This window comes from Sciurus vulgaris, assembly GCF_902686455.1.
Source record: "Sciurus vulgaris genome assembly, chromosome: 5".
In the NCBI taxonomy this organism is placed as follows: domain Eukaryota; kingdom Metazoa; phylum Chordata; class Mammalia; order Rodentia; family Sciuridae; genus Sciurus; species Sciurus vulgaris.
This window is the reverse complement of record NC_136465.1, coordinates 154,632,675-154,656,126: the sequence shown is the minus strand read 5'-3', so window position 1 is coordinate 154,656,126 and position 23,452 is coordinate 154,632,675. Positions and strand designations below refer to the sequence as shown.

The 23,452-nt window shown below is 48.9% G+C and overlaps 1 protein-coding gene across 2 annotated transcripts in view; it reads right to left on the bottom strand.

Moving 5' to 3' along the window:
- PLXNC1 (plexin C1) overlaps positions 1-17,128 on the bottom strand; it is a 140,719-nt gene extending 123,591 nt beyond the window's left edge. The window contains exon 1 of one of the 2 annotated variants that reach the window (XM_079142819.1): positions 15,744-17,128. In XM_079142819.1, the coding sequence (XP_078998945.1) occupies positions 15,744-16,805 (1,062 nt within the window). In that variant the 5' untranslated portion in view covers positions 16,806-17,128. The remainder of the gene's footprint in view (positions 1-15,743) is intronic. The other variant, XM_079142820.1, reaches the window with a different exon arrangement.
- Positions 17,129-23,452: the final 6,324 nt, after the last annotated feature.

The window sequence follows — 23,452 nt, the reverse complement described above, 5'->3', positions numbered from 1 at the left end:
CCTTTCTGTCACTTAGTTTCCTCCTTTATACAATAGAAGTGATGATAATAGCATCCGCTTGTTTTGAGGACCAAATGAGTTAGTAAAGCTCAGAAGGGTGTCTGGCACATGGTAACACAAGCCATGCTTGCTATCATTTCCTTATTTAAAAACACAAACACCCATGGCCGTTAGTCCCACCTTCATTACCGAAAGGAACCTAATTTTGTTCAGACAGTAGTAAACCCAAGCCTGGCAGAAATCAAGTCCAAAGGCGACTCCATTTTCTATTGTCATATACTTGCTTTCCTACCCCACAGAGCTAAGGGTGGCCAGTTCTGGTGTCCCAGTTGTGGGCTGTGAGATGCAAGATGTCTGCAGGAGGGACTTCTGGGAATAAGTTTTCTTCTCCATAGCAGAAGGCTCTTGAGGACAGCCTAACCACCATTTTATTTCACTTCCTCCCCTGGAATACAGTAGCACGAGGCCATCATGTGCAGATTGGTGGCAGCCATTTTGCTTCCATGAAATTCAAGATGGCAGATGAAAATTAACAGACTGAGCCTGGTGCAGGGGAAAGACAAGACACCAGGTTGACAAGACACTTGAGGATACCACTGTGTCACACACTTCCAACCTTTAAACTTTTTGTAAGTTAACAATAGGTATCATGGTTTAAACCACTGTTGACTGGGTTTTCTTTTACCTGGAACCAAAAGAAATGAGAATCATGTCTTGTTGGACCAGACACTAGGCCAGCTTGGAGAACCACAGCCACAGTCAGGATTTTGTAGCCACAGCCTGGAAGGAAATAGGAAAGAGGAGTCTTGGGCCTCATGAAAACCCAAGGGACTATCCTGGCTGAACAGAAATGGATTCCTTTGTGTTGGAAACACACAGAAATGGACAGGTCCCTGTGAATGGAGAAAGGAGCCCTCTGAATGGCTTTCTTATGCTCATTTCAGCAAATGAAAACAAAAGAAAGACAGGCTCCAGAGAACCCCTCTCACAAGAATGAAGTTAATACCCAGGGAGCCACACAGAAAAAAAGGGGGGACATAGTGTGGCTGGCCCCCCGTGTCCAGAAATTATTCTTACTCTTTTTTTTTTTTTTTTCCAGCCTATTTTCTATCTTGCCCTTCTCTCCCCTTAGGGCATAATGGCTAATGTTGCTCTCAGCCTATTCTGTCTAGTTTATTATGTGTAATTTATTTCTGAATCCCAGCCTCTGCTTGTTCGTCTGTGTGTAACAAGGTTAATGCCGTGTAATGATGCTTTTGCCAGTTCTGCCTTTCATGACAAAATCCAATCTTGATTTAGCTCTAAACCTTGTCTCCCCTTTGGGCTTTCTTGGTTCCCTCAGAGTTGTCATTCTGCCTCTCCTTCCTGCCATGTCTAACCACACCGGCACGCCTACACGTTAGCCCGCTCCGAGGGGAAACTTTTCTCAGCCAGAGGAAAAGAACTATCTTGTCTCAAACGATGTTGGGGCTGAAAAAGTGAGAGCTTTGGGTCACAAGACTACTGAGAAGAGGAGTGGTGTATGTGTGTGTGCGCACATGTGCGCATCCATGCTTGTGTGTGCATGTATGCGTGCATTTTTGCTCACATGTGTGCATGTGTGTACTGGTGTGCACGCATGCACTTGTCTGTGTGCATGCACGTATGTGTGCATATATGTGCATGTGTATGTATGTGTGTAGGCACATGTGTGTCTGTGTGCATGCATGTGCATACATGTTCACACGTGTGTACATATGCATGTGCGTGCACACAGGTGTGTGCACACAGGGAGCAGTGATCATAGCATGAGGACAGCTTGACCATCCTGCAGCTCCTTTGCACTATTTTCCATTGACAATAACGCTCTCCTGTTGGGTGCCGCACAACTCTAGAGGGCACTGGTGGCGTATTCGGCATTGCAGAAAGCACCCTCGACCCTGAGCAGGGCTGCAGCCCTGCTCCATCATGTGACAGATGGACAGACTCAGGAGTGCAGGTCAGGTGTTCACAGCCATGCTGCGACTTTTGTGGCAACACCCAGAGAAAACGTGCAAGACGCAGGGCCTCTGTGTCAGGAGCCCAGCGAGAGGCAGGCATCTTACCCTCCGAGGTGTTAAAAGGACTCGTGTATGTTGGGTTTTCCTTATAAGACAATGGCAAACACCAACTGGGTTCTTTTTTAATTTGTTACACATTGATAAAATGCTTCTCTTGGGCAGTTAATTTTGTGCTCTGTTCCCATGGGATGCACATGTTTTTTAAGCAATTTCTCATAGTCTGCTATTCGTGACTCACCCAGGGGGTCCACCTGCAGTTAGGAAAACCCCGAAGAAACCCTGCATCCAAGTTCTGCCCCCCACTCTGTCTTATAGGCTGCTCCCTTTGGGCCAATGAAGTCCCCAAGTGAACCTCAGTGACCACATCTGTAAAATGGATGCGGTAATACCATGTGCCCTGCCTGTCCACATTGTTGTGAGGCCCAAATGAAATCCTATGTGTGAAAGTAATTAGCAAATGACCTTTGTCAATCTAGGGAAACTGAACAAACAATTATTCACCCAACTTAGTGACTTGATCAGCCATTAAGACTCCTGTTGTTTTCTCTCTTCTTCTGGAGTATACAACACCGATCGGGTTCTGACTAAGTTTATGGTATCTCTCTGCTCCTTTGAGGGGTGACTCAAATGTTCAAAAGAAAACATTCAAAGTACACAGGAGGAATGAGGCAAGGACAGCAGTTGAGGGACAGCCTGGGCAGCCCTCACCGGGCAGCATAGTGCTCACCCTCCCACCTGCTCCGGCACCTCCCCTCCTCCCCCGGGGTCTCAGTGACCTCCCGCCTGCCAGTCCAACCCACCACTGAAGTCCACCGTCCAGGACCTTTATCCTTCTCCTCCCTGCTTCATGCCCCTTCCCCACCCCACATTTAAATCTCCATCCCCTCCCTATGGCTAATCTCAATTACTTATTAAAAGACAACTTGACTCAAATAAGTTGCAGAAAGTCCTGAGGGCCCAATAGTGTGAAATAGTGTTATCGTAGATTCTTAGAACAGACAGAAACAAAGTCCACCAATGTTTGTCCAGGAGGAAGCCACCGGTGTTCTGGATGGGACCGTCTTCATTATGCGGGATGGCCTATGTGAAGCAGGACCCTGTCCACAAAATGCCAATAGGGCTCCCAGCATTTTGACTACCAAAAACCCCTCTTCCCCCTTTCGGAATGGTCATGTCATTGTGCCCTGTTGGGAACCACTGGGATCCATGATATGGCTTCTGTGTTGGTGAAAAAATAGTTGTCCTGACTCATCTTCCCTCAACCCTGCTCCTCTCTGGCCTTCTCATCCACTTCTCTCTACTCTCACTCCCCCGTCCAGTATATCAAAAACCTTGGCCAAATTTCCCAACAATCTTGTGGGCTGTACCCAGTCTAAGCCTCCATCATCTCCCTGATGATCTACAGCAAGAGCCTCCTGCTGGGCCCTCCCTCACAGCCACATCTAGTCTCCATCCAGAAGCAGGGTGATCTTTTTTTTTTTTTTTTTTTTGGTGGCGGGGAGGCTACCAGGGATTGAACTCAGGGGCACTCGACCACTGAGTTACATCCCCAGCCCTATTTTGTATTTTATTCAGAGACAGGGTCTCACTGAGTTGCTTAGCGTCTCACTTTTACTGAGGCTGGCTTTGAATTCACCATCCTCCTGCCTCAGCCTCCCAAGTCACTGGGATTACAGGCATGTGCCTATTCGCCCGGCAGCAGGGTGATATTGTAAAATATAAAATAACTCATGATACTCCCTTGCCTAGAATTCTTCACTGGCTTCCCATCACACTTAGAATTAAACCTATATTTCTCCCCAGGCCCTGCCTGGCTGCTCTCTGACTACTTCTTCAAACTCATTCTTTGCCACTCTTCTCCTCCTTCATCTGCTCCAGGTCCCATGGTGGCTTTCTTTCAGAAACATATGTCTTCAACACATTATGAAGTTTCTGCTTCGGGGCCTTTAGACATCCTTCTCCCGTCCTGCCTCCCCTTCACTCCCTCACTGACTGTTTTTTTTAAGTTTTATTTTCCAACTTTCACCTACTCAAGGACGCCAAGCATAGCTCTCCCACCCCTACCCCCATTGCTTATTCCAAATCACAGCACTCTACTTAATCCTTCAAAGTACTTAATGTAATCATAGTTTAAAAATTGTTATTTATTGCCCATTTCCCAATGGACTCTAAGGTCTGCAATAGAGTATTTTATTCTACACTCTGAATGTGGCATGTACCCAGCATCTGGCTTGTAGTAGGTTGTCAATAAACATTTATTGAATGAATAAAAAAATACATGGATCAATGTTTGAATACTTCCAATCAATATCTCATCAGACAATATGGGACATTGCTAAAGTAAGCCTAATCATTATAGAGTTCTTCAATGGAGCCAAGATTTGTCCCTTGTAGACACTGAGCTTTGGATTTGCCTTAGGGAGCACTAGAAGGTTGCCCCACACCTGTTACATGTATGTTGACCTTCTCTGTATTTTACTTCCACAGTTCACTGACAGCTTTTAAGAGTTTCTGGATCTGTCTCCACCTCAGTCCATAGATAGTCAAAAGATTCAGTAGACTTAAAAATGTGGGTCTAAGGAGTAAACAAAGCATTTGACGTGTGCTCTCATCAAGCAAAGAATAATAGGACCGTTTTTTCCCATGATTAGAATAATAATTTTATGAACATGGCCTAGCATTGTTTTAACTCCTTAAAATAGAAAAATTGCTGATGGTAGCATGGAAGAGCAGAAAAAAAGCAAGAGATTTAGAGTATGCGATACGTGGGTTCAAGCTCAAGCTCCATTAGACAGTCACGCCTTCTCTCTGAGTTTTCTCTATCTGTCCATCTGTCCATCCATCCATTATTCATGGAGCCCTTGCTGCTGGCCAAGTGCTTGATCTATAAAATACCATGGGAATACACCCTCTCTTGTCAAAATAAGCAAAGTGAGTTCTGAAACAAAATGAGACTCTTTGCATTTCACGTCATGGTTTCTGAGCACTTGATTGCTGAAAGGAATGGCTGCAGCAGGGGCAGAATTCAGGGAATCATGAAACAGGATGAGGCAAAAAGAAAAAAATCTTTATTTTAGCAAGCTCTCACTGAAACTTAGCATCTCCTTTAATTCTGGATTCAGGCCACAGAAGTATTAACTAAACCTGTGACTTTGTCACCAAAAGAAATCAGATATTTTCATATCGCTTTCTAGTTGCTGTAGATATCTCAAAATATCTTTCAAGTTCATCTTTACTTTGAAATTAGGGTAGCTACTGCTGCTGGATCTTGCTGTTGCATGTGTTAAGATATATTAACTATATCTCAAATTTTTAAAAATTACGTATCTGTATATGAATATAATTGGTTTATGCTGCAATCATTTTTTAAAACTTTTATGCATTAAAAACATCCTGAGAAAGGCTCTCCAGGCTTCATCAGAGGCCCCCCCAGCACAGAGGCTCCGGAGTTAGGAAGGGAAGCACAGCGAAGCACGAGCGTCTGACGCTACATGACACCCACAGCTACCAGCTGCTCTGGGCGACCCCCTCCTATTGCCACAGAAAAGCAAGGGTCAGCACTCGGAGGCCAATTTTTAAAAGGGGTCACCAATGGAGAAAGGAGCCTGAGGAGGACGTCAACGAGCAATGATCAGGAGCAGCTGGTGTGTTAGATAACGTGCTTCTTCAACCAGGCTGGGGAGGAGGGGAGAGGACAAGGAATCGCCCCTCACTGGCAGGGGAGTCACCAGGAAACATCCTTCCCTTGCGGCCACCTGGCTTCTACTCTTCCTATAAACACAGCTCCGGTGCTGGAACATCCTGGAAGCACTCAACTCACAGTTCCATAATCAGTGCCTTTTGCACTAGATGATGAGCACTTTCTTCCCAGTTCTATGATCATTTGCTGAGGGTCACTGGCTGCAGGGGTGTTAGACAGGCTTACAGAGGCCTGGGGCCCCAAGATGAGCTGACCTAAGCCACTGCCCTTGCTATGATTTGAATGTGACCCCGAATGACCATGTGTTGGAAATGTAATGTTAATGGCATTTGACGGCAGGAACTCTGGGAGGTAATTAGGTTTGGATGAGTTCATGAGGGTAGGGCCTCCAGCGCGGCCTTCCTGGATGGGAGGCCTGAGCTGGCACGCTTGCTCCCTCTCACTGTGTCATGCCCTCTGCCCTGTTACGGTACAGCAGGAAGGCCCCTGCCAGACGCCAAGCAGATGCCAGCACCTTGCTCCCGGACTTCCCACCTCGAGAACCCAGAGCCAGATAGCATCTGTTCTTTATAAGTTATCTGGTTTCATTTCATTTTATTTTTTTCAATAGCGACAGAAAACACACTAAGATGGCACTCAAGGTACACAGAGCTCAGATAGGGCTGTGTGGGCCCGAGCAGAGCCTGACACAGTCCAAGCTTTATGGAGTGGATCCCCCATGCCTATGTCCATGGCCCACTTCCTACTGAGCGGTTCGTCCTGGATGTCCCAAAGGCACCTACAAATCAACCATGAAACTCACCTTCTAACGGGCAACCAGCAGTTCTCAATACTGTCTTAAAAAGCCATTTCACCTCTTCCCTCCTCTCCACCCACATGGCTGCTTGTGGGTCAGGTGTTCATTATCCTCCAGTTGGATTATGGCAATACAGAACAGGCCTGTGTCCCTCTGTACTTGGACTGTCACCACTCTCCACTAAAGTGACATTATTTCTTGCCTGACTACTGCAAAGAGCCTCCTGCAGGCTCTCCTGCTTCCGCGGCCGCTCATCTCTCATCCGTTCCCCACAGGGCAGCCATTACTTAGGAATTCAAACCCAATCTTTCTGCTGCCCTTCAAAGGCTCACCTAAGCTTTGGGAATAAAATCTAATCTCCTTCCCACAGCCTGGGGGGCCTGTAGGACCCTGTTACTGTCTCCTTCCCCTGGCCCATCCCATAGTTCTCTCCCTTCACTTTCTCTCTGTCCCCAACCACACTGACCTTTTGCTCTTGAGACTGACCAAGTTGTCCCTGGTGCCTATACCTACCCTCCAGGCTGCTGCAAGTCTCCAGCTCTCCCAGGGGACACCTGCCACTGTCCACTCTCATCTTCCTAATGTCCACTTGACCTCCTTAGAACGGTCCCCACCTCAAACAGTTCCTTCATTGCCTGTTTCGTGACATGCCTCAGTTTCCTCAATTGTAAAACATCAGTAACAGTATTCCCCAACTTGCAAAGTGATGCTGAGAATCAAATGTGTTAGTACTGGGAAAGCATCTATATGTAGTATAAAGTACAGTTCAGCTCTCATTCATTATAGGAATATCTATCTATTGGCTACATGTATAGTGTCTGCCCTAATTACTGCTGATGTAAATATTTTCACACTCTGCTGGCTACATAATAGAAACTTGAGAAATTATTTGTTTGATCCAAAGATCATCCTTCCAATCAGTTGCTTTGCTCTCGTCTTGCCTCATCCACTTTATCTTCCGAGTTTTCTCCCTAGAACACCCTCAGATTGTGTATGCTAATCACCCTGCTCTTATCCTCAGCCACCAAAGCAACGGTTTGCACAACCTGCTCAGCAGAAGTTCCTTTGAGATGCCTCAGGGATAGCAGGCGCGGAAGCGGGCCAAGCTGTAGGGTCTGGGAACCTTTCAATGACCTGCTTCACCGAGTGTCCTCAGCATTTGTAACAGACTCACCCAGAACAACAGGTTATTGCTATTCTTTTGTACCTATGGGTTTCAGGTTGCTTTGTTACCACCCTCTGTGGTGCTGGGAATTGAACCTTGAAGCACTTGAGCACTGAACTACATCTCCAGCCCTTTATTTTATTTTATTTTATTTTATTCTATTTTATTTTATTTATTTTATTTTGAGACAAGGTTTCACTAAGTTGCCCAGGCTGGCTTTGAACATGTGATCCTCCTGCTTTAACCTCTAGAGAGGCTGGGATTATAGGCTGTGCCAAGTATTTATTTTCAAGGCAAAGCTTGTAAAGTCTGAAGGTGAGTGACCATCAGGATCAAATCTAACCACCTTTGCCCATCTCATTAAGCCCTTCGCCATCTGGATCTACATGCTCATTTGTGGAGACTCCACAGCCAGGAGGAGCAGCCCGTGGCTCATAAGCTTATTCAACATCCCGCATGTGCACAAGCCGTGCCACTCTCCAGACTCCCTTCTCTGCCTTCTCCACTTAGCTTCAAGACGCAGCTCAAGCGTCACTGCTCTGGAGACTACCAGGTCCTCCCAGGCAGAGGGTGACACCCCTTCTGGAAGTTTCCAGGGCATCTTTCTGTTAAACGTCTCCTACCACATATCCGACTGTGTGAAGGTTTGTTTTCTTTTCGCTCTTTCCACGATAGCAGAAGTCAGCAAATCACCACCTGTGGGCCAAATCTGGCCGGCTGCCTGATTTCTGAAAGGCCCATGTGCTAAGAATAGCGTTTAGATTTTTAAATGGTTGGGAAAAAAAAAAAAGAAAAAAAGAATAATTCATGATGAGTGAAACTTATAAGGAATTCAGGTTTCAGTGTCCATAAAGTTTTATTGGAACACTGCCCAGCAGGTTCATTTATGGATTGTTTATAGCTGTGTCCACAGCATAACAGGGGAGCTCAGAAATCGTGACAAAGGTCATACAAGGTTTGCGAGGCCTAAAATATTGATGATTAAGCCCTTTACAGGAAAGTTTGCTGACCCCTGCATAACAGCATTGACCAGAGCCTTGAGAAATAGGGTCAAAGTCCCCTAATAACTTCTCTGAGGAAAACGCTCAAAGTAACTATTATATACACAGTCAAACCAATATGAAAATCAACTATGGAATCTGTGAACGTAGGACACAGTTTTATTTATTTTTGTGACCATATAAAAATTAGTATCACAATAGAACATTAGAGCTAAGAAAAGCTATGAGCTGATTTAATAAAAAAACCAAGCAAGCAAGCAACCAACCAATCAACCTTACTACTTCTATGCTCCTGTTCCAATGAACAGGCTCTGATATGTACAAATTGTCCCCAAGGTGACTTTGTGATTTCTCATCTTCATCATCTATAAACCAACGTGTTTAAGACAGGAGTGGCCACCAAGAAACTTTAAGGAAGACAGATGATGCCACAGTCTTGTGGTCAAAATGTTGGTCGGCGTCTGGCTCTTCCATCACAGTGCCTGCTGGGGACCCTCTTGTGTTTGACCCCATTCTGATGATCAGATTAGAGGTTGATACCTGTTCAAGTGCAGCAAATACTTACACCGAACAAGGGCTGATAGTCTGATGTGAAAAGCTGAACTGAACCCAATGCTCTCTCTTTCCTGGTAATTTGCACTAATACAGACAGTCATTGCCAATAGTAGCCAAAGCAAAAGGGGAAAGGCTATTAAGATGTAGACTGGGGACAAAAACAGGCTGAGCCACATTCAAGTGGAGGTAGTGAGGGGCAGATGTTTGAGGAAGCAGCGGAGCCACTTGGGACAGGACAGAGAGAAGCAATCATGCTAAGTCATGTTAAGGTGAAACCCCGGAACGGGCATCAATCATTTCCTGATGCTGGGCTCCCTGGAGCTGCCTGGAGTTCAGTCCACCCTCCAGCTCCATATCAAGGAGCTCCATCCCATTGCCGTTACTAATAATGACAGCATTTACTGTGGGCCACGTATGGCTAATTCTTTATGTATTAACTCATAAATCCAGACCAAAATCCAAGGAGCAAATAGGCGCCTACTTACAGGTGAAACTGAGGCAGAGAAAGGTTAAATAATTTGCACAGTTGGTAAATGGCAACTCTGGTCCCAGCTGACCTGGCTTTAGAGACTGTGCAGGTGATGATTACACAGTATTGCTCCTTTTCCTAGATTACCATGTATTTCCATGTTTCTGTCCATGAAATCCCTTATTTTCTTGTTTGAGCTTATTCAAGTAGAACTTTACAACCAACTATACCTGGTGAGGCTAGAAATTGGTATCAGGATTGATGCTGTAAAGAAAAGACCCCAGAGAAAATGTTTGGAGTATGGAATTGTTCTGGTGTAAGGCAAAGAAGAAGACTGGAAATTCCTGTGCATCCTGGAATAAAATACAAGTAAATTGTTGTTATGCAAGAATGAAAGAGATGATTAAAATCTGACCTATAGCTTTTTGAGACTCAGACTATAAGCCTAAGAATAGTAAGGTGGTAGAAGGCTTTCTAGGTGTCTACATTGGGAAGGAATAAGGAATACAGGGGTCATGGAATGAGTGGTTCTGTTTTATGCCCCTAAGTAAAACGCAGTGGGAAAAAAATGGGACAAGTCCCCCATGCCAGGGATCCCATTCTCAGCTGGAATACAAGGAGAATTGTTTTCTCTTACCAAGGTGGTTCTCAAACCTGAGCATGAATTCAAATCTTGGTAAAACACTGAGAGAATCTTGTTCAAACAACTTGTTTAACACAGTTGTTAAAACCCCCACCCCAGAGTCTCTGATTTAGTAAGTCTGATGTGGGGCACAAGAATTTAGATTTCTAGCAAATTCCTAGATGATATTGATGATGCTGATCCAGAGACTGCACACATTAAGAACCACTACCCTCTAGCACAAAGCCCTTTCCTCTCATATTTGAGAGGCACAACTGTGCCCATTATTAACCACAGAAACCCAATCCCAGTGGATTTCTATGGTCAGAGTTAACCTCCAGATTAGCAGCACCAGAAGCCTGGCTGTTCCAATGAGCAGGGATGTCTGGGAAGAGCCAGAATTCTGGAGGAGGTCATGTAACCTAGGACTGGGGAAGACAGGGGTTCTGGCACATCAGACATTAAGAAAGACAACGGTCAAATGATAAGGAAATAAAAGGTGGCCAGGCTCAGGAAAGTATTGCTGCTAAGTACAGAAAACTCCTATTTCTTTAAGATCTTTTATTTATACATTCAACAGATATTTCTTAAGCCCTGACTACACACCAGACACTATGATAGATTCAACAGAGAACCCCTGACGTCATTTATACTGAAAGCAAAGAATACCAGCTAGGAGATGACTGGGAAAGTACAACCCTTCCACAATCCCAGAGGGCTGGGGACTCGAACCCGGGCCTCCAGCATGAGAGTCAGGCACTCTACGAGACGGGCTATATGGCCAGCACTAGTACTACCCTTCCAGAACCAGAACTTCAGGAGTCACAGTTGCAAACTGAGGAACTCTGGTTACCGTTCACTCACTTTGCTGTGGTATCTGTTCTGTCCACAAACAGCTGGTCTTATCACACCAGTTGCAGGGGCCTAGCTTGCTCCCTGCAGGGTAGCTCAACACCAGAACTCAATGTCCATGAGGACAGATTGCCCATGGCAGTGGTTAAAAGCTCAGGTCCGAGAACTAGACCCCCCCAGGTTCCAAATTCTTTGCTGTTTACCAGCTACAGAACCTAACCGAGCTTGCTGGGTCTCAATTTTCTCATCCATAATCATCCTAATAGCTACAGTTCTTGCCTCATATGGTAACTGAAAATCAACAGAAAATAAGGCATGTAAATTGCTCTGCACAAAACCTGGCCATAATAACCATTCAGTGCCTAGTAACTGTGATTGCTTTTCCCCTCTTTCTAAGTGGGTACTATTGTTGTGGCTGTCGTTTGTGAATCTACCCTTGTGTAACAGACGTGTGTGTGAAGGTGAAACTCCCCATCTAGTCTACAGATGGCAAAATGGATCAACAGAATCAGAACAGAAACTAGAAGAGGAGTAGACATCACAGGAAGTCTGTGGATTTTGAGGTCCATGGGTCATGATGCCCGGTGGAACTGGGATATCGCTTCCACACAGCCGCTGGATGTGTCTTGGGCTGCTGTCTGTTGGGGAGCATGTGAGTACTTTGTGGTTGTCTGCATGACACTCAAATGACATCAACCTTTAGAATGATGTGTGTGGAAAGAAGGGGGACACCCTCGCCAGCAAGGGTTGGAATGAACTAGAGGAGTCAGTCCTGCGGGCCAAACGACCAGAAAGCAGATCGCCCTCAGTGTCTGCAGAGGGGTGGCTACCATGTTTAAACCACAAGCAACCCCACGACCAACAAGGCAGTCGGAGGAGCCTGGAACCATCTGTCTTCACAAACGTGAACACCATCACTTCTCCGTGGGTCACCCTAGTATGCCAGGGTTCAGAGAGGAAGGAAGTTAAATTAACATGTACATAATTTAACTCATTTATTTTATATTCAAGCACGGTTATGTTATAAACTAATGAAAAAAATTAAACCACAAGAAGTTTAATACATAACCCAAGATTTGAGGCATGCATCGCCCCCAAGGGGCACCATCTACCCTTAGTGTCATATTGTGGGGAGTTTGCTTGCTGCTTCTGTCATTAGGGGGTATTCAAGGGGAAGTTTGAGAAGCACCAGGCTAGCAGTGAGAATACAGAAGTAGTTATTAGAAGGCCTGGGTTTATGCTGGTACTTATTATGTTATCAGGACAAGCCAGTTGCTTCACTGACCTTGAGCTTCCTCATCTGGGAAATGGGATGTTCCTCCTAGAACCAAACTCAGACTTGATGAGAAACTCAATGATATACAAGGAAGTGTTACACAAATACCTATCAGGAGTATTAAAGACAGGCATCAGGAATTGGCTGCCTTGGCACATTTGGGGACTGCAGTAAATCTGCTATAGTTGTAAAAGTATGTTCAACATTGGTGGCAAGGCAGAAAAAGCAATGCCTGGTGGGCAAGCGGCTGACTCGTTCATTGCACAAGCACCTTGGAAATTAACCCTTAGCAGTAAAGGTTGAGAGAGGAGAGTCAACCAACAGAAGGACAGGGGACAAGAAGAGAACCAAGTTGGGCATGGTGGCGCGCACCTATAATCCCAGCAACTTCAGCAACTTGGGAGGCTGAGGCAGGAGGATTGCAAGTTGGAGGCCAGCCTCAGTAACTTAGTGAGGTCCTAGGCAACTTAGCAAGACCATCCCAAAATAAAAAATAAAAAGGGCAAGAGATGTACCCCAGTGGTAAAGTGCCCCATAACAAAAAAAAAAAGAATAGGCCAGAAGATGGAAAAACAACCCATTCAGTGCTATCCCTACCCATGGTTGAATGAAGGCGGAAAATACAGGAGCAGCTAGAACAGGCAGAAGACAAGCAAATCTAGCTGCTTGTGCCTCGCTGCCTGTGGATTACTGGTAAAATGACTGTGTTTGCTGTAAAGGAATCGCTGCTGGAATCTATTGAGGCTCCCTCTAGAGCGTTTCAGGTCTGACTCCTGTTTTTTTGTCACCTATAATTCAGCATGCCTCTCAAAAACACATTCAAGACCCGAAAATAAAATGCAGAACAAATGTAACCAAATGACATCATGCTTCTGAGTGACACCCGAGGGCACAGGGATCCCATGACCCCATTAAAAAGAGTTGCAACCTGCTATTGTCCCTTCAGTGGCAAAATTGGAGGCACCCAGCTCAGAGCATTGCTTACGCTAGCAGGTATCAAACAAATATTTGTTGAATTAAGTATCTTATCTGTCTTGTTAATAGGTTAGAAAACTGTCAGTCTTTTCACCAAAACTACCACCTTTATTTTCATTCAAACTCCTCTTAAAATTCAGTTCCATTAAGGCTTTTTAAATGCACACTAGCAGCAAGGAATTTACTTAAATGAAAAAAAAAAAAAATGCAAAACTCCAAGCTCCCACCTGTGCAGCCATGACACGCTATTGTTCCAACCAGAGTATGTGATTTAACTTGGATGACAAGCTCACCGGGTAGAGACCCCATCTTTCAGAACACACGGTTCTGAGCTCACTGGGAGTTCTCGATAAATAACAGCAGTGGGAAATACAGTGGAAGGACCCGGTTTCATTCTTTATTTTTCTCATTCCAGATTTTTGGCAGCGTGTGTTTATCCCTAGCTTGATTTCCAAGGGGGCAACTCTCTCTCTCTAGAGCCCCCCTGACGACCGCTAAACAACTCTGCGACTTTCCCTGCCCCTCCCCATCCCCATCCCTGCCCAAGTGGAAACACCCAATGTGGATTCTGAGTGCATGCGGGATGCTGCTGGGTTTGGAATAGAACCGAGTCCTCCAGGACCCAATAGGTAGATGCAGTCAAGAGAAATGTTTTGGCTCCACACATTGACACAGCTGTCAGATGGCAAAGCTTGGACTTCCACGGTGATCACCTGCTGTGGGCCTCTTGAGTTGTCTTGTCATTAACCCCAGAGACCAAGTGTGCAGAAAGCTTGACACAAAGTAATATGGGGGGACTTCCAAGACTTTTGACAGAGAATTGAAGGCAATGCTTTGCCAGACTTGAGTCATTATAGAGGTGTCTAAAGAGAGCTATTAAATATTAAGTGGTAAATATACAGCAAGATTAAGTCAGGGAGCAATGTATGTTATTTGCATATTTTTAAAAATCATACCCACAATGAAGATATTATGTGCTTGTCCCAGCTGACAGGCAAAGAGGAAGAAGCAACTGACCAGTCTAAGGAACCTTTTTCTTCCTGGATACTGGGGCTAATATTTGATAAGATGTGCTTTTGCAGAGAACCGGGTGGGTGGGGGTGTCCTTCCCTACACATATTAACATACCTTGGGGCCACTGCTCCCCTGTGCCCTGTTGGTGACAACAAATGCACCCGCACCACACATTTTCCAAGTGGAGACTTCTCTGACTCATTTTATACCCATACAATGGCAACACCTGTAGCCGTTAATGTCTGCTCTTTGATTTCTGTCCAGTTATAAAGGAGGCTCTCAGCAGGCTCCCCTCTCAGGAGCCATATGTGGAGTTGATGTGCCAGCAGCCTTGGAAGGGAAACGGCCTCCGGAGAAGTGCACAATGGCTGCATAATCCCCATCAACTGGACCCTCTTGAACTGCCGCTTTATTATCCAGTCAAAGAACTGCCAATCTCAAGATTCAAGCCGGGGCCGCCCTGGGAGCCCTGGGGAAGCCTGCCTCGTTTGCCTGCTTCAGGCACAGCCCAGGGGTGGTGCCGATGAGCCCCGCAATGTAGTCCAGCAATCTGGAGCCCAGGAACTGCCTGTAGCACCCCAACACTTTCCCTTGCTCTCCCCTCCAGGGTGAAGCTTTGTACCCACAAAGCCGCCTCCAGCCGCCCCAGTGTCTCCAGGAACTGGAGACCACAGCAACCCTCAGCTCAGCCACAGCCCCGCCCCCTTGCGCAGGGTCGTGCAGGGGGTTCTGCAAGCCGCTTTCGCAGGCTCGCATTTATTTACCCGGGTTGAGCAGGCTCCCAACTCTTCGGACCTCATCGTATGTGTTGCGGGAGGGGGCCGAGTGGGGGCACAAAGGCTGGGGTGTGGCAGCGAGCCCTTGGGTTCAATGGCTTCTCTACTGAGGGCACTGTTTGGTAACTGTGTTGACCAAGAGAGTCAAACCCACATGCCTGCTGCGACTGCACAGAAGAGATGAGTCTGGGGCAGCGATTAGGGAAAGGGGGCTGCGCGGGGAGGCTCGGCCTCAAACAAGCGTCCACATTTGACAGAGAAGGACAGCAGTGGGGTGCAGTCAGTAGAGTTTGGAGCCCAACTCCAACCCTCCACACCCCCTTTAGACGCTCTCCCTCGGGGGACCCCAGGCTGTGCCTTAGAGGAGCCTGAGGTCTCAGAGGGTGTGCCCCCAAGACCTGTAAATGTCACCCGAGTCTCTCCCTCCTCCGCTTTCCCACTCTGCCTCAGCGGTGGCTCCCCAGCTGCAGCGCTCCCAGCCAGGCCCCGGGGGCAGGACTTACGCAGTTGTGCTGGGTCGTCTCGAAGTCCCAGCGGCAGTTCTTGGCGCGCGCCTGGATCTCACTCATCCTGAAGAGGCAAAGCGCTGTGGTGGCGGGGGAGCGCCTCTCCTGGCCCTCTCCCGTGGCCGCGCTGAACACGCCCGCCCAGACGTCCAGGGCCTCCACCAGACAGGAGGAGAGGAGCAGGCGGCGGCCGTCGGGGTGCCCGTGGCCGCAGTCCAGGGCCGCCTGGCCCTGGAACAGCACCTCGGTGCTCTGCGCGATGCGCGCCATGCTGGGCCAGCCGGTGGCGGCGCCGCTCGTGTAGTTGTAGGGGTAGTAGGGGAAGTAAACGCTACCGTTCCACAGAAAGGCGTCCACGAAGTGCAGGCTGCCCGCTCCCTCGCGCAGCTTGAGGCGGCCCAGCTCCTCCGTGGCCAGGCTGCGCCCCTCGGTGTTCTTGAGCGCAATGGCTGTGCCGCGATCGGATGCCGCGGGGTTGCAGCGGTTTGCGGTCTCCGGCTCCGGCAGCACATAGGTGGCGGCCACCGCCAGGTACCAGCGGTTGCTGCGGTCCGCGAGGTACACCACGCCGGCCGTCGAGCCCTGTGGGTGACATGACACCACCTCGGTGCCGTTGCGCAGAGAGCTGCGGCTCAGGTTGCCCAGGGGCCTCACCTCGCAGGCGCCCCGGTCGAAGGTCCAGCCAGTGAGCAGCAGCCCCCCGAGGTCGGTCGCCCCCTCGCGGTAGGGCAGCAGCAGCTTGCTGAAGCTGCTCCCGGGCCGGGGCCGCTCGGGGGGCGCCAACGAGACGGGCTCCGTGCAGTTGCCCGCTTGGTCCCGGTACAGGCGCGAGAGCCTGCGCTCCAGGCTGTAGTCCAGCTGGTCCAGGCAGCTGCCGCTCGCCACGAACACGCCGTCCTCCCGGCTCGCTGCGATGGCTCCGATGGCTTGCTCCGACCGCCACACGGACTCCTCCGCGCCCCGGGCGGGCGCCGCCAGCACCAGCAGATAGGCGAGCAGGGGCAGCGGCGCTGCAGGGCGCGGGGGGCGCGACGGCGCCTTCCTCCGGGAGACCTCCATGGGGCTGGGGGGGCCGCCCCCGGGCAGGGCGCGCGGCGGCGACCGCGGCTCAGGCGCGCGGCGACGGAGACGCGGGCGGCGGCGGCGGCGGCGGCGGCTCCTGCGCGCGCTCGGGCTCCCGCGGCCGCCCCATCCCCGTGGCTCGCCCGGAAAGGAGAGCGGGGAGGACGGCGCGCGGCGGGCTCGCTCCGGCAGCCTGTGCAGCGGCGGCGGCAAGCCCTGCGCGCTCCGGCACCGCTTCCTCCTCGCCCTCCTTCTCCGGAGTTCCTCTGTGCAGCGCTGGCGCTCGCGGGGAGGCGCGGAGGGGAAGGGAGGGGACGGGCGGAGGGGAGCGAGGCGGGCGGGGAGGGCTGGAGAGGTTGGGTGCGCTTGTGCGTTTCACTTTCCCATTGTGAAAGTGGGATGCAACTGGCCCCCTTCCTCATCCTCTTCCCCTCCGCCCTCCGCCTCCTGCCCGCCCGCCCTCCCTCCACGCCCATCTCCCTCCCCTCTTGATTCGGTGAGATAGGGAGGAGGGAGGTCTCGTAATTTGGGTTACTGTGTAGGTGGCCTCTTTCATCTATTCATAACAAAGCTGAGCCGCCCTGCCGCTGCCGCCGCGGCCGCCACCATCGCCCCTTGGCTCGCCCGGGGCTCCCGGGGCGCGCTAACCGCGCACGGAGCGGGCTCCCGCGCTCGTCCGCCTGCGGGGCTGCTCCAACGCCCGGGTTTTGTTTACGAGAGCAGCTGGGGGGATACGGCAGGCGCGGGAAGCTGGAAACCCGGACCTAGGGTCGAAGGGGTTGCCGCGGAGGCCCAAGGCTCGGGCCAAGGGAAGGCTGCGAGGGCGGCTGACAGGTGTGGAACGGCGGGAGCGAGGCCCCGGGGAGGCGCGCGGGAGACACGGTCAAGCCAGAAACTGGGGGGGGGGGGGGGGGGGGGGGGGGGGGGGGGGAAGGCGCCCCTGTGACAGGGGGTCGGTTTCCCCGGGTCAGAGGAATGAGGTAGGGGGGGGAAAGCAGGCGCCACACGCTTTCTTTCTGGACAATCCCTGGGGCCAGGGCCTGAGCTCCCATATTTGAAGAGGTTCTCTAATCTCCCTTGGCAACGGAGTCCCAGGCTTTCAAACCTAGCACTTAGAAAGTTCTGCTCACTATCTAACCCTAATGATCATGACTAACATTTATTGAGCACTTATTACGTGCTGGGCGCTGTTCTAAATGCACCATGTGGATTAAGGCTCATTTAATATAACAACCGTATTAATTAGTGACTGTTACTGTTCCTACTTAGCAGTGGAGGCAAATGATCATGGGGAGGCTATGGAACTTGCCAGGCTCCTTACTGCTAGTGAACAGCAGAGCCGAGATTCGAATCCATAGCTAGCTCCAGATCCTCTACCGCACGCCTAGCTAGACAAGTGCCACCTGTGGCCAATACAGTAATCCTCAGACATCTTTATTTGCAGTGGGACTGGAAAGTTCCCCAAATGCATCAGCGGATGTCATCCTCCCCAGCCAGCTCTCTAAGTTTAGAGCCTGTCACTCTTTAGTCCCTAGAGGCTCTCGCTTTGACCCTCACATCTGTCCGCGTCAGGGGGCAACTCTCACTGGGTTGCCCCCAAGCCACCAAAATTTCTGGATAACAGCAAGTCATTGTGCACAGGGGAGGAGGTTCATGATTTCTCAGAGGGCTTCCCAGAGGATGCCCGAATGCCTCCCTGCATCCTGAGGCAGCTGCCCTTACAGTCTGGCAGGTGGGGAAGGGGCTAAGGACTCCTGTGGGTCCTCAGGACCTGATCTGTGTTCCTTCCCAGGCGTGTTGCAGTCAGGAGCCCCAACAGGGAGGGCAACTGGTTGCTGCTGCCCTTTCTTCCTGTCCTCCGAGTCCCTGAGTTCTCCCAGGAATCTCTCTGGGAGGGAATGAGGCGTGGGGAAGGGGATGGGTTTCCTTAGAGGCAGAGTCCTGCCCACAAGCAGGTGCTGGTGCTGTCGCAGGTTTACAGCTCTAGGACAAAACTTCACAGTTCTCTTCAGTGCTAGTGGGCAAGAAGCTTGGGGTTTTGCCCTAGATGCAGTTAAAGGATCCTATCAGGGCTGTGGGTGTAGCTCAGTGGTAGAGCATTTTCCCAGCATGCATCAGTCCCTACCATTCAATCCCCAGCACCCCACCCCCACTTCAGCAGTGGCTGTCCAATGCTGAATTCAGAGTGGTCATCTTTCCACTCAGAGCCTCTCATTCGAAATCGGTGATCTCAGCTCGTTCTTTCGGCTGTGGCGATGGTGGTTGAGTGCCGTGGGAGCAGAGTGGAGGAAGAAGGTTCCAGGTCTGTGTTGATCAGGAGATCTTAGGCAAGGCAAATCAGATGGTTTACCGGCTCCCAGACCATCAGGCCTTCCTCCCCCATTCCCCACCTGCCTGGAATGTCTCATAAATCTTTGCACTGCTGAAAACACCAAAGTGGGTCTAGAAAACCTCTGCCTAAGCTCACAGACCCCTGCACAGTGTAGTAGGGGATTTATGTGCTGGTCTTTTGACGGTTTTTCCTGGGGGTGCTTTACTGGCTTCATGGCTGGGCTGTGGCAGGGTTGTTATGTGCTGAGAAGCAACGTTCAATTCCATTCTGGAGATGGTTTTACTTCACTGGTAACCAAGTCATTTCTCCAAGTCCCATAGAGTTGGTACAATCAGTCACAGACCATCTCGGGAGCTATTTGGATTAAACATACTCTATGGTGCGGCATTTTGATCACTACTCAATTCATTGCTGCCTCATTTTGAAAAGGAAACAACATCTTAAAAATACTACCAGCAAGAAGTAAAAATGGCTTTGATGGCTACAGTTTCTCCTCATTCTAAGAGACCATAAGCCCCACTCTTGAAAGCAGCCTTCTTTTTCCTTCCATTTAATTGTATGCAGACTCCTACAGTGAAAGAAAATCAGAATCCGTGCTTACTTTTTGGCATGAAAAATGTAGACTACTAGGCAGCATGGAAATGCATTCTTTGCTGATTCTTCCTCATTTTGCACAAACACGTTTGCCCCTTCCCAATTTTCTTGTGTACTAAAGCTCCACCTTCAGGACACAAGTTCACATTTGGAAAGTGTGGGAAATACGATGGGCTGAAATAAATATTTAGGCATGTGGGTTCTATATCTCTTTGATCACTTTCTCTTGGACACCACCGTCTGGCCCAAGGGCGCATGTCCCATCAGTGACAAAGCTTCCCTCTCCAACCGTCTTGTCGGGTGTCACTTACAGCACATCTCAGAACTCCTTGTAACACAACTGGCTGAAACCCAAACAAAAGAAGATGGTGCAGATTTATTCTCCAGACAGAGGCCTGCTACCACGGAAACGGGCCGTTCAGACTGATTCGAGCAGTTTTTATTTGCAGCATTCACTAGATGGGCAAGTCTTCATAATGAGAAAATATCAACTCCCCCAGGCACCAAAGGCAATCTAGGTTAACCAGGCCATCCACAATCAGACCTATTTCTGCTGGACAGGACTTTATAGATTCGGTGGTTTCCTGCTGAGACTTGAGACATTAGAACTCCTCTGTAGGCAATTGGTCACAGTCACAAGATGGTTATCATCAGTGGTTCACTTTTCTGTTGGACTTTTTTTTTTTTTAACCTGACCATAGTCCTTAGGGCTGACTGGGCTGGCAGAGATAAAAAACAACTAAGAGTTTAGTCCTGGTGGTCAACAAATTCTGTCCATGCCTTGTCTATGTAGGTGCCACGCTCTGGCCAGAGTTTGGGAAATGCCACCCAGTGGGTTGAATAGTATCCATGTTGTCCTAGGATTTAGGACAGGCCACTCCCCTCCACAGCTTTGCTCATATCTATGTGGCTTTCCACACTCAGGACCTTATCAAAGCTCATGACCCCTTTTGGTGACTTGACAGGAAAAGACGACGGGCCAGCCTCCTCTGAGGTCTGCTGAGGAATTGATAGTTGAAAGGCGATGAGAGGAAGCATTGTTTAAAAAGTTTGCATTGATTCTGAGATGAGTTGGACACAATTCAGTCTATGTGAGAAGTCATTTCACGCAACAGTTGAGTTGGAACTGCAGGAACTCAGTGTCTCATCCTCTCTACCCAACATGGCCCCAGGTGGTTGTGGTGTCCTCCTGGTTGGTGATAGTGCCCTGATGTCTTTGGTTAGCGTGAGGAAGGATCAGGGGTGCTCCTTCAGTCGCAACTGGGCTCACCCCTGACACTCTGGTTGTCGTCTTTCCCTACATCATGACTTGACGGTTCATGGACATTTGCCAGCAGAGTTTCAATTATAGAAGAGAGAACGGAGTGGGACATACCTGAGAATAGCTTTTTTTTTTTTTCTTCAGTGCTAGGGATTGAACCCAGGGGCCCTCTACCACTGAGCTACATTCCCAGTGATTTGGGGTCTCACTAAATTGCCCTGGCTGGGCTCAAACTTGTGATTCTCTCCTACCTCAGCTTCCTGAGTCACTGGGATTACAAGTATGTGCCACCATGCCTGGCCTGAAAACAGTTTTTTACTTGAGATCCAACCAACAACTTTCCTTAAGCTCCCTAATGACCTTCACTCAGCTGTAGGAATTGATGAGCTGTTGTCTAGGGGGAAGAATATGAAATACCAGATGTTTTCCATGGACATCACCCCAGCACTCAGAACCCCACTTCTAGATGGAATCCTCAGCGTCATGAAATCTCTCTTGACATTCACTAAAGCCATTGGTGGATAAGAACCTGAGACTATTCCTGCTTGACAATAGAACATGGGAAGTCATCAGTCCTCAGTGTTTTCCAGATGGGTTGGAACTCACCCTGCTGGAGGTAGGCAAACTCATCGGTGAATTACTTCTTCAGATTTGGGGAATCTGTACGTTGAACAGTCTCTTGAAAATCAATCTTTTCTCTGATTTTGATGAGTTTCAAGTCTGTCCCTGCTCATGTTTTTCTTGCTTAAAACAAAGAGCCAAAAGGGCATGAAGGACGAGCCAGAAAATGCTGATCCATCTTTCATACACCATCATTCCCATGTCTCTGCTCAGCTATCACATCTCTGAGCCTCCCTGTCAGCGTAATCCTAGGGCCTGAGTCCCCTGATAACTGGCAGCTTGGCACAAACTCATTCAAAGAGAAGAGCTGCCAGAAAGCAGGCCTTCATATTAATAATAACTCCAACTCTTCAAATGAATAGCAGAAGATAAGATTAACAGGCAGATAACTCCACAGTCACTTGTACTTCCGCTTCCTTAAGATTCTGGTGGGGAGATGTTGAGCTGACAATAAAGTTGCTGGACTTTCACAGCTAGCAGCCTGGTGTGCTCTGCCCAGCTGACATGGCTTCTCACTCTGATGCTCTTGCCCTGCCTAGAAAGTATACCCACCAAAGCGGGGAGTTCTGAGCGTGGGCGGTTGCTGTTGGCCAGCTTGGCTTGCAGTCCCAAGGTGAGGACAGCCTCTCTCATTGCCCACCCTGGGTTGGCACTGAGAACAAGGTGGTCCAAACAGTGTCTCTTGCACACACTCGACCTCATGCACAGACTCCAGAATGCAAAGCCCATGAAGACGGAGCACTGATCTCACCTTTCTGCGTCTGTTCTTTTTCTTAAAACACTTTATTGAGATAGGATGAATGTACAAGAAGCTGTACCTATTGAATGTACAGAACTTCCTGAGTTTGCAGACAAGTATACATCCATGAACCATCAGCACGATCTATTCATCTCTGTTGCTACTTAACCCTTCCTACTTATTTCTTCTTCTCCGTCTGTGCCGGATAGTCTGTTTCTCCCTATAGACCATCTTTCCACTCTTCCCATTCTGCTCTGTCCCCTTCCAGAAGTTTGACATTTGTGGATGCCACCCTTGCCTTTTGCATTCAGCCAACAAGAGCCTCAGTAGGAGACCCAGGGGCCTGTAGCTAGGAAGACCTTCAGACATTTATTGCCCTGGCTCTCTCCCTGGCCATGGCGTGCCCCCCTCAAAGGCCACAGTCTTGCGGGCAGTCCCCTTGTGCAGCTATCGCTGTAGCCTGTTCTGGGTTTAACCACTACTTCCTCCCTCGCTCTGCTCCTCATGCCATGACTTTCAGGGACTCCTGCTATTACTAGCCTTACCAGCTCTCCATCTGCTACTCCTCAGCCGTGGTCCCCCTCACTGATGTGTCTTCGTGTGTGTCACTTGTTTCGTGCCAGAATCATAACAAACCAACCCACTGCCAAACATGGATCCAGAAGTGACCCAAGATGACGCTGGCGGCTGGACATTTGGTTCCTCCGTTACAAAAGCCCACCCAGAAAAAATGGAACCCCTTGAATCCCAGAGATTTGGTGCTTCCGGATCTGGTCATGGGAAAAAGGTCCATTTTTATTCCATTTGGCTTTTCCTAAACTAAACTCAAACCATTGGTATGAACTAATGGAAACCCTACTGGGCAGGATTATTTTTTTTTCCCCAGTTAAAACATAAAACTAAAAGAACCTCAAAAGTAAATCTGAACTACTGGGGGCAAAGGGTGCAGAAGGTGGTGGGGCGGGGGCTGGTTATGATCTCTAAAATACTGCTGAATGTTTGAAGTATATTTTCAAACAAGATACAAAACCGAACAGGCTGCTTTTTCCTTTTTAGACATTTTTCCTTAAGTCTGAGCTCCAGCGGTCCCTTCAATA